Genomic DNA, 11598 nt, shown 5'->3' with positions numbered 1-11598 from the left:
TACTAGGTTTGCTTTCACAAAAATATATGAAGATGTATGTGTTTTCTTCAAGCTCTATATAGTTCTGGGTTTTTTTCATTCACTTGATATATCTTTTGTTTAAAATTAAAAATTAATGCCTTAGAGAAAGAACATCTCTATCCTGAAATATGAATAGATTTTAAGTGGATATGTACTCAATTTCCATATTGAAATTAAATATGGACTTAAGGGAACATTTCTTTTGCCCATAAAAAGATTGGTCACATGATCTCGGTTGACATTTAAGTGGATAATTATCACAGATTATAGTACTAGGTAAGCTCTTTTTTAAAAAGTCATATAGCAAGGGTTCCTGGGGTGCTGGTAATATTCTATTTCTATGTGATGGTTGTGCGAGTTCACGCTATAAGTATTCATTAAACTGCACATACGTGTTTTACGTACTCTGATATATAGATCACACATACGGAAGTCTCAAAATAGGAGAATTCTGTCTAGGATCTTATATCGGATTATGTCATTTGTAATCATTACATTGCTTTTCCTAATATGTCATCTTATATGTGTTTTAGAAATAGGAAAGCCTGGGTCTTATAAAGTAATTTAAGTTCCAAATGAAGTCATAACTTCTGTTAACAATTCTCACTTTTTGAATATTGTACAAAACATAAGGTACAATTTAAATAAGCACTTTTACTTAAATAGCATTTTCAAGGACATTTTAGGTGCTACTCACTTCCCATCACACTTAGGATATATAAGTCAAAACGTTATCATGACTTTCAGGGCTATATGTCATCTAATACCTGACTACCTCACCTGCCTCATTTTCTGCTGCCCTTCCGATGTTTACAGTACTTTAGCCACTCTTACTTTCTGGCTATTTGTCAATCGTGCTGAGCCTGTTGCCTCCACAAGAACTACACTTGCACTTTTCTCAATCTCGAATATTCTTCCTCCAGGTATTTATATGTACTTTCTATATTCATTTGAATCACATACTATGTGAACAGGTGACAATATTAACTTAAAATCTATTTATAGTTATAAAAGGAAGAAAAATGTGGTTCTAAGTCTTCCCTCTACTTAGACTCTACATGGCCCACAAATGGGGTGCATGCTTCCAGTTTATACATTTAAGATACACACATACGGGGCGTCTGCGTGACAAATGGAAGTGTAGGTGACGACGGTCTGAGACAGCACCGCCAAGCTGGGAACCGGGGAGATGGCAGAGGCTGAACCCAAGACCGTGCAGGATCTCACCTCGATGGTGCAGACACTCCTGCAACAGATGAAAGATAAATTTCAGACCATGTCTGACCAGATCATTGGAAGAATTGATGACATGAGCAGTCGCATTGATAGCCTGGAGAAAAACATCACAGACCTTATGACACAGGCCGGGGTGGAAGAGCTGGATGGGGAAAGAAGGATCCCTGCCACACAGAAGAGTTGAAGGTTGCTCATCTGCACTGGAATCTGGAACACCCTTTTTACAAGCCAAGAGAAGCCGGATGGCTTTTTGCAACTAACTACTCTGTGTAGACAGGTTTTATATTATAAAGTGTGCATTCTTCTTACCACATACTATAGAGTTAGTTTATAGAATGATTTCCCTCCCCTGCCCCCCATGTTTCCTGAACATGGTAACTTCACGTCTTGGACCTTGGTCAGTTGTGCCATTAAACACTAAAACTTTGGCGGTTCCTGCATACAATTGTCAAATTTTTTAGTGTATTTTTGTGAAGTGATTTTTCTTCTATCATTCCCTTTGTAGTAGTTGCTGTTTGATAAAAGTTGCTATGTAATTTGTTTTATTAGACATAGGGTAGATCCTTGGTTATAATAAGATTTTGTGAAGTAAGGCATTGATAGTTAAGGTTCTTTGATCCTCAGAGTGACTGTTGAGTGAACACCAAATAGTGTGTTGGAGATACTTTCCAAGTGGTTAAAAACATTTAAAATTGTGTATTCAGAAATATCTGGCACTACTCTGTCGCCAAAACTCGGAATGGAACCACGATTTTATGTCTGAGTCCCTGAGGTCAGATGCTACAGTAACAAAGAGTGACCACAAGCCACTTTACTGTTAGCGTTTTAAAATACGGACAATGACAGAGTTGCCTGATGTGATGAGGTTTTCAGCAGTTAGAGTTTTGCATGAGGTTTGAACCTTCAGTAGGACCCTACCTTGTCCATCTACAGCAGTTACCATAGGAAATCTGGCAGGACTTTACAACTAAGCTACTCCATCTTTTGAGCTACTGGCTGGGAAAAGAAACAGAAAAGGAATACAGACCATGTTAAATCCATGCCTACTAAATAACTAGCAGTAGGCTTGAGTTTTTAAGAAATACTGTTTCTTTAAACTGTTTCTTACCTAAATTCGAGGAGAGTAGTGGCTTTATTATTGATGATGGAAAACAGGGAAAATGACTCCTGCGGCTCAGCCGTACAGTGTCAGGAGTGCTGAGCCCAGAGGCAGTGTTGATGGGAAGGAGACCCATGCAACTGTCACAGCAGGATGATTTTGTATAGAGAATATGGAAGAAATTGAGGAATGGAACAGTGCTTTGGAGAGGGAAACCCGTAGTCAACACAGCATGATTTTTTTAAAGTTTCCTATGTCACTAGTCTTAATTGTTTGTATTGCAAATATATAATAATATTAAGGAATAATTTGTCCTATTTATAAATTATATGGGGAACACAGAGGAGTCTGTTTCTTCTGGGATAAAATGAATTCCCCACTGTTATCACCGAGCTGCAGAAACTTCCTCACTGGGCCAGTAGGTTGTGCTGCAAGGTGTGGCCCTGAAAGCCCAGAGCTGGACTCAGGGACTGGGTGGAACTGCGTGCAAGATGCTTCCAAGCCTGGGAAATGGCAAGTGGGCCATCAGGATGTAAGCAGTTGGCTTCCTTAAGTAACAGGAAGGTTTCAGAGGAAGCTCCCCTGACCAAAAATACCTGCCGTGAATAAAGATGCCTGAAATCCTGCTTAAAAAAAAAAAAAAAAAAAAGATATACACACACACACACTTATTTATCATCATATATATTAATTACATTTATGTATGTTTGTGTGTGTGTATCATTATATTGCTATCCCCTCCCCTACCCCTTAGCAAATTTTTCCAAACTAGTATCCTTTTCAGAGGAGAGGAAAGATGGTAGAATTTTCTGTTCCTTTACTCCCAAGATTGCATCAGACTTATTTTTTAATAGTTGGGGTAGGGCTTCCCTAGTGGTGCAGTGGTTGGGAGTCCGCCTGCCGATGCGGGGGACATGGGTCCGTGCCCTGGTCCGGGAGGATCCCACGTGCCGCGGAGCAGCTGGGCCCGTAGGCCATGGCCACTGAGCCTGCGCGTCCGGAGCCTGTGCTCCGCAACGGGAGAGGCCACAACAGTGAGAGGCCCGCGTACCGCAAAAAAAAAAAAATAGTTGGGGTAGAAGGCTAAACAACAAATTTGCATAGTCAAAGAGAGTACTTGTAAATTAGACAATAGATCTGTAGAGATCACCCAGACTGTAGCAATGTAACAGCACAGAGAGATAAAGAGATGGAGTATATGATAAAACAGTAAGGACAAATAATGGATAGAACAAGCTCCAACATATGTCAAATAGGAGTTGTACAAGGAGGAAATAGAATGGAGCAGAGGCAATATCTAAGATATATGGACTATCGGTTTTTTCATAATTGAGGAAAGATAGGAATTTCCAGATCAGACTAGCATGCTTCATCTGAGCAAGATGAAATAAAACAAATTAAAACAAATTCACACCTAATCATATGGTAAAAACGCAGAACATCAAAGACAGAGAAAGTTTTAATGACAGCTTGACAGTAGACTTCTCATCAGTATCTATAGGCTGCAGCAGGAAATGGAGTAATAATACCAACTGAAAGTCACAGCTGAACTTTTTATTCAGGAAGTAAGAATGAAGTAAAGGTATTTTCAGACAGTCTGAGAGAATTTACCATTCACAGATGTTCCCTGAAAGGATTACTAAAGAATGTACTTCTGTAAGTATGTGCTCATAATTGAGCCTCAAATAAAGGAATGAAATGCAAAGAGCAATGGTAAAAAAAATAAATTAGCAAACACGTTGGTAGATCTATAAATCTAGTTATAAAACTGTGATTACAAATCTTGCTGACTATAAAGCAAAACAAAAACAACTTGATAGGGGGTTGAAAACAAATACTAATAGACCATAATAGCATGGGCGATATATGAGGAAGCAGAAAGGAATTAAAAATTTTAAGGTCCTTGTAATTTTCAGGGAGCAGATGGAATATCTGTCACTTGACTTTTTAATTGTATTTTTGTTTACTTGCCTGTAAAATGGGGAAAATAATAATATCTACCTCAGGATTGTTGTGAGAATTACAAGAATTAATGTACAAAAAGGACTTAGAATAGTGCTTGGCATATAGTAAGTGTTCAATACATATTTTAGCTATACTTTAAAATATTATTATACTTTAAGAAAAGACGTCAGATGATTTAATGTAAAAGTATAAAAAAAAACAGTGAATATTAGCTTTTTTAAAAAGCTAAGAGTTGGTATAAGAATATTAATATTAATATAGGCCAAAATAGACTTTAAGACAAAAAGGCTTTATTGAAGATAATACAAATTTTTACATAATGAGAGAAGGAAAGATTCACTACCAGAAAAAGGATCCTGACCTTTGTGCATCAAAAATAAAAACTCAAAACATGACGAAATAGGACAGGATTGCAAGGAGAAACTCACAAATCCCTAATCATCATAGGAGATTTTAAACTACCTCTTTTAGAAACTGATAAAATGGATTAAAAAAAATTAGGAAAAATATAGACAGTTTGTTTTTATTGTCATTCAACCAATTTTTTTCTTCCAGTTTTATTGAGCTATAATTGACATATAGCACTGTTTAAGTTTAAGGTGTGCAGCATAATGATTTGACTTACATACATCATGAAATGATTACCACAATAAGTTTAGTGAACATCCATCATTTCATATGGAAGCAAAATAAAAGAAAAAGGAAAAAATTTTTTCCCTGTGATGGGAACTCTTAGGATTTCTCTCTTAACAATTTTCATATATAACATATTACAGTATTAATTATATTTATTGTGTTGTACATTACATCCCTAGCACTTATTTATCTTATAACTGAAGTTTGTACCTTTTGACTACCTTCATCTCATTCCTCCTTCCCGCCACCCTGTGCCTCTAGTAACCACAAATCTGATCTCTTTTTCTGTGTGTTTGTTTGGTTTGGAGGTATAATTGACATACAACACTATGTTAGTTCCTGGTGTACAGCATAGCGATTCGATATTTCTATACATCACATAATTATCACCACCATGAGTCTAGTTACGATCTATCACCATAAAAAAATATCACATTACTATTGATTATATTCCCCAAATGTACATTTCATGCCTGGGACTTAATTATTTTATAACTGAAAGTTTGTACTCCTAATCTCCCTCACCAATTTCTCTCATCCCTCCATTTCCCTCCCCTCTGGCAACCCACCTGTTTGTTCTCTGTATCTATGACAGTTTCTGTTTTCTTACATTTGTTCATTTATTTGGTTTTTTAGATCCCACATATAAAAGAAATCATGATACTTGTCTTTCTTTCTCTGACTTATTTCACTTAACATAATACCCTGTAGGTCCATTAATGTTGTCACAAATGGCAGTTTCATTCTTTTTTAATGGCTGAGTAATATTCCATTGTATATTCCATTGTATATATATACCACATTTTCTTTATCTGTTGATGAGCACTTAAGTTGCTTTTCATATCTTGGCTATCATAAATAATGCTGCAATGAACATAGGGATGCATATCCTTTCTAATTAGTGTTTTCATTTTCTTTGGATAAATACCCAGGAGTGGAATTGCTGGGTCATATGGTAGTTCTATTTTTACATTTTTGAGGAACCTTCACACTGTATTCCATAGTGGCTGCACCAATTTACATTCCTAGTAACAGTGCACAAGGATTCTCTTTTCTCTACATCCTTGCCAACACTTGTTATTTCTTGTCTTTTTGATAATAGCCATTCTGACATGTATGAGGTGATTTTGATTTGCATTTCCCTGATGATTAGTCATGTTGAGCATCTTTTCATGTGCCTGCTGGCCATCTGTGTGTCTTCTTTGGAAAAATGTCTGTTGAGATCCTCTGCCCATTTTTTAATCAGGTTGTTTGGTTTTTTGATGTTGAGTTGTATAAGTTCTTTATATATTTTGGATATTAACTCCTTACCAGACATATCATTTATAAATATCTTCTCCCATTCAGTAGGTGGCCTTTTTGTTTTGTTGATAGTTTGCTTCGCTATGCAGAACTTTTTTGGTTTGATGTAGTACTGTTTATTTATTTTTGCTTTTGTTTTCCTTGCCTGAGGAGATAATATCAAAAAAAATTACTTTTTGTTTGTTTGTTTTGTTTTGCATATTCATTCATTTGTACTATTTTTTTATTTTTTGGGGGGGGTGTGTTTTGCGGTACACGGGCCTCTCACTGTTGTGGCCTCTCCCGTTGCGGAGCACAGGCTCCGGACACGCAGGTTCAGTGGCCATGGCTCACGGGCCCAGCCGCTCCGTGGCATGTGGGATCTTCCCGGACCGGGGCACAAACCCGTGTCCCCTGCATCAGCAGGCGGACTCTCAACCACTGCGCCACCAGGGAAGCCCTGTATTATTTTTTTTAGATTCGACTTATAAATGATACCATACAGTATTTGAAATATTTTCATAGGCACTAAAGATCTTTCCAAGAATTTACTAAATCAATATGCATTTAAACAGTCAGGTACTTTTACCTCTAAAATCGTATTTACTGTGATATCCTGAGGAACTCACTATTTTCTAGATATTAGTATCAACAATCCCTTGTTGTTAACTCTGAGACAAAAAAATAGGGGTTAAATAATACAAGCTGGAAACTTTAATATATTTTTGATTAAAAAAATATATATATATATTTTTAAGGAACCAGTTGGTTGTTCTCGTGAAATCCCTTTTTTTTAAAACATCTTTATTGGAGTATAATTGCTTTACATCGTTGTGTTAGTTTCTGCTGTATAACAAATTAAATCAGCTATACGTATACATATATCCCCATATCCCCTCCCTCTTGCGTCTCCCTCCCACCCTCCCTATCCCAGCCCACTAGGTGGTCACAAAGCACTGAGCTGATCTCCCTGTGTGATGCAGCTGCTTCCCACTAGCTATCTATTTTACATTTGGTAGTGTATATATGTCCATGCCACTCTCTCACTTCGTCCCAGCTTACCCTTCCCCCTCCCCATGTCCTCAAGTCCATTCTCTATGTCTGCATCTTTATTCCTGTCCTGCCCCAGGTTCGTTAGAACCTTTTTTTTTTTTTTAGATTCCATATATATGTGTTAGCATACGATATTTGTTTTTCTCTTTCTGACTTTCTTCACTGTATGACAGACTCTAGGTCCATCCACCCCACTACAGATAACTCAATTTTCTTTCTTTTTATGACTGAGTAATATTCCATTGTGTATATGTGCCACATCTTTATCCATTCATCTGTCAATGGACACTTACCTTGCTTCCGTGTCCTGGCTATTGTAAATAGTGCTACAATATACATTGTGGTACATGACTCTTTTGTGTGTGTGTGTGTTGGCAGAGCCAGCAGAAGCTTTACTCTGAAAAAGACACTTGGATTGGCTTTTAGTTGGGGGCGTGAGCAAGAGAGGGAGCCCCAGGCAGTTGACTCCCCCCAGGATGGGCTAAGGACGGGACTGAGCCTCAGGTCTCTGGTTCTGACACTCCCCAGCACAACTCCTTCTTGCAGGAGCAAGTGAGTGGGGAAGCTGGGAGGGATCGCAGGAGCCTTTCACTTGGTCCGGACGTCAGAGGACTCAGACACCAGCTTCCCATCATGGGTCTCAATCTTCTTCACAACCACAGTCTTGGAACTGGTATGGCTGAAGGAGCCAGAGCCCCCTCCAGAGCCCAAGCTGGACTGGTAGGAGCTCAGGCTGTAGTTGAGGCGAGGGGTCCCGTAGGCTGAGGTCAGCCCACCTGAATGCCCGCTGGTGGTCTTGGTGTGGATACTCATGTTCTGCATCCCAGACTCCAGCTGGCTCTCCTTGCCCTCCAGCTGCTTGAGGTAGGTGGCAATCTCCACGTCCAGGGCCAGCTTGACGTTCATCAGCTCCTGGTACTCACACAACTGCTGTGCCATGTCCTGCATGGCAGTTCTCAGAGCGGCCTCCAGCTCAGCCAGCTTGGCCTGAGCATCCTTGATGGCCGGCTCACCACACTGCTCAGCATCAGCAATGGCGGCCTCCAGGGAAGCCCTCTGGCCTTTGAGGCCCTCAGTCTCAGCCTGGAGTCGGTTGATGTTCCGGTTCATCTTAGAAATCTCTGTCTTCGTGTGACGGAGGTCATCCCCGTGCTTCCCAGCCAATGTCTGCAGCTCCTCATACTTGATCTGGTACATGGTCTCAGCCTCGGCCCGGCTGCGGTTGGTGATCTCCTCATACTGGGTCTTGACCCCAGCGATGATGCCGTCCAGGTCCAGAGAGCGGCTGTTGTCCATGGACAGGACCACGGAGGTGTCAGAAATCTGCGACTGCATCTCACGGATCTCCTCTCCATACAGTTGCCTGTAGAAGTTGATCTATTCAGTCAGCCCTTCCAGGTGGGACTCCAGCTCTGCCTTGTTCATGTAAGCTTCATCCACATCCTTCTTGATGATGACACATTCATTCTCCATGTCTGTGTGCTTTTAGATCTCTTCCTCGTACTTGGTCTTGAAGTCCTCCACCAGCCTCTGCATGTTGCCAAGCTCCACCTCCAGCTTCAGCTTCTCCTGGGCCACGGTTTCCAACTGACGCTAGAGGTTGTTGATGTAGCTTTCAAACATGTTGTCTGTGTTGCTCTGGGCTGTCTTCTGCTGCTTCAGGAGGTTCCATTTGGTCTCCAAAACCTTATTCTGCTGCTCCAGGTGTCGCACCTTGTCGACGAAGGAGGCAGATTTGTTGTTCAGAGTCTTGATCTCTTCCTTCTCCTGGGTGCGCATGGCCTAGATGTTGGGGTCCACCTCCAGATTGAGGGGGCTCAGCGGGCTCTGGTTCACTCTGACAGCTGTGATGCACCCCAAACCGAGGGCCCCGCCATAACCTCGAGCCAGACTCATGCTGGTGCCCAGGCCGCCCCGGAAGTTGCTGCTGTTGCCCACCCGGGAGAAGGCCGAGGAGCCGATGTGGGAACCGACCCACTGGTATAGGAGCAGCTGCTGAAGGACTGGGGGCTGGAGGTGGACACCTTGTAGGACTTCTGGATCACCCTGACGGACATGGTGGAGGCTGGAGAGGAGGCGAGGAGGCCGAAGCAGACAGAGACTCGAGGAGTTGAGAAGCTGCTTCTCCCATGACTTTTTTTTTTTTTTTTTTTTTCGGTACACGGGCCTCTCACTGTTGTGGCCTCTCCCGTTGTGGAGCACAGGCTCCGGATGCACAGGCTCAGCGGCCATGGCTCACAGGCCCAGCCACTCTGCGCATGTGGGATCTTCCCGGACCGGGGCACGAACCCATGTCCCCTGCATCGGCAGGCGGACTCTCAACCACTGTGCCACCAGGGAAGCCCCATGACTCTTTTTGAATTATGGTTTTCTCTGGGTATATGCCCAGTAGTGGGATTGCTGGGTCATATGGTAGTTCTATTTTTAGTTTCTTAAGGAACCTCCATACTGTTCTCCATAGTGACTGTATCAATTTACATTCCCACCAACAGTGCAAGAGGGTTCCCTTTTCTCCACACCCTCTCCAGCATTTATTGTTTGTAGATTTTTTGATGACAGCCATTCTGACTAGTGTGAGGTAATACCTCATTGTAGTTTTAATTTGCATTTCTCTAATGATTAGTGATGTTGAGCATCTTTTCATGTGTTTGTTGGCAATCTGATACCTTCTTTGGAGTAATGTCTGTTTAGTTCTTCTGCCCATTTTTGGATTGGGTTGTTTGTTTTTTTGATATTGAGCTGCATGAGCTGCTTGTATATTTTGGAGATTAAACCTTTGTCAGTTGCTTCATTTGCAAATATTTTCTCCCATTCTGAGGGTTGTCTTTTCATCTTGTTTATGGTTTCCTTTGCTGTGCAAAAGCTTTGAAGTTTCATTAGGTCGCATTTGTTTATTTTTGTTTTTATTTCCATTTCTCTAGGAGTTGGGTCAAATAGGATGTTGCTGTGATTTATGTCATAGAGTGTTCTGCCTATGTTTTCCTCTAAGAGTTTTATAGTGTCTAGCCTTACATTTAGGTCTTTAATCCATTTTGAGTTTATTTTTGTGTATGGTGTTAGGGAGTGTTCTAATTTTATTCTTTTACATGTACCTGTCCAGTTTTCCCAGCACCACTTATTGAAGAGGCTGTCCTTTCTCCACTGTACATTCCTGCCTCCTTTATCAAAGATAAGGTGACCATGTGTGCGTCGGTTTATCTCTGGGCTTTCTATCCTGTTCCATTGATCTATATTTCTGTTTTTGTGCCAGTACCATACTGTCTTGATTACTCTAGCTTTGTAGTATAGTCTGAAGTCAGGGAGCCTGATTCCTCCAGCTCCATTTTTCTTTCTCAAGATTGCTTTGGCTTTTCGGGGTCTTTTGTGTTTCCATACAAATTGTGAATTTTTTAATTCTAGTTCTGTGAAAAATGCTGTTGGTAGTTTGATAAGGATTGCATTGAAACTGTAGATTGCTTTGGGTAGTATAGTCATTTTCACAATGTTGATTCTTCCAATCAAGTGGTATATCTCTTCATCTGTTTGTATCATCTTTAACTTTTTTCATCAGTGTCTTACAGTTTTCTGAGTATAGGTCTTTTACCTTCTTAGGTAGGTTTATTCCTAGGTATTTTATTCTTTCTGTTGCAGTGGTAAGTGGGAGTGTTTCCTTAATTTCTCTTTCAGATTTTTCATCATTAGTGTATAGGAATGTAAGAGATTTCTGTGCATTAATTTTGTATCCTGCTCCTTTACCAAATTCATTGATTAGCTCTAGTAGTTTTCTGGTAGCATCTTAAGGATTCTCCATGTATAGTATCATGTCATCTGCAAACAGTGACAGTTTTACTTCTTCCTTTCCAATTTGGATTCTTTTTATTTCTTTTTCTTCTCTGATTGCTGTGGCTAAAACTTCCAAAACTGTGTTGAATAATAGTGATAAGATTGGGCAACCTTATCTTGTTCCTGATCTTAGTGGAAGTGGTTTCAATTTTACACCACTGAGAATGATGTTGGCCATGGGTTTGTCATATATGGCCTTTGTTATGTTGAGGTAAGTTCCCTCTATGCTTACTTTCTGGAGAGTTTTTATCATAAATGGGTGATGAATTTTGTCGAAAGCTTTTTCTGTCTCTATTGAGATGATCATATGGTTTTTATCCTTCAATTTGTTAATATTGTGTATCACACTGATTGATTGGCATACATTTAAGAATCCTTGCATTCCTGGGATAAACCCCACTTGATCATGGTGTATGATCCTTATAATGTGCTGTTGGATTCTCTTTGCTAATATTTTGTTGAGGATCTTTGCATCTATGTTCATC

The 11598-nt window shown here is 40.3% G+C and overlaps 2 protein-coding genes and 1 pseudogene across 3 annotated transcripts in view; 2 read left to right on the top strand and 1 right to left on the bottom strand.

Annotated features, from left to right (window-relative positions):
• The window catches only part of ITGB3BP (integrin subunit beta 3 binding protein), an 86184-nt gene that overhangs the window by 35231 nt on the left and 39355 nt on the right, over positions 1-11598 (top strand). The gene's annotated exons all lie outside the window — the stretch shown is intronic.
• Positions 1177-1738, top strand: LOC309800660 (heat shock factor-binding protein 1-like). The gene has a single exon (XM_082614907.1). It carries the CDS (start codon positions 1211-1213, stop codon positions 1439-1441), a length of 231 nt encoding a protein of 76 aa, XP_082471033.1. The 5' UTR covers positions 1177-1210; the 3' UTR covers positions 1442-1738.
• On the bottom strand, positions 7880-9685 carry LOC309800657 (keratin, type II cytoskeletal 8-like; annotated as a pseudogene). Its single transcript has one exon. The product of its transcript is annotated as a keratin, type II cytoskeletal 8-like (transcript).

Source organism: Mesoplodon mirus (assembly GCF_964341445.2).
Source record: "Mesoplodon mirus genome assembly, chromosome: 3".
Classification (NCBI taxonomy): domain Eukaryota; kingdom Metazoa; phylum Chordata; class Mammalia; order Artiodactyla; family Ziphiidae; genus Mesoplodon; species Mesoplodon mirus.
Note: the sequence above shows the minus strand (reverse complement) of the source record. Positions and strands in the feature narration are given on the sequence as shown.

Excerpts from the sequence above, each read along its gene's own strand:
- LOC309800660 (XM_082614907.1), top strand. The coding sequence starts at position 1,211 with ATGGCAGAGGCTGAACCCAAGACCGTGCAGGATCTCACCTCGATGGTG.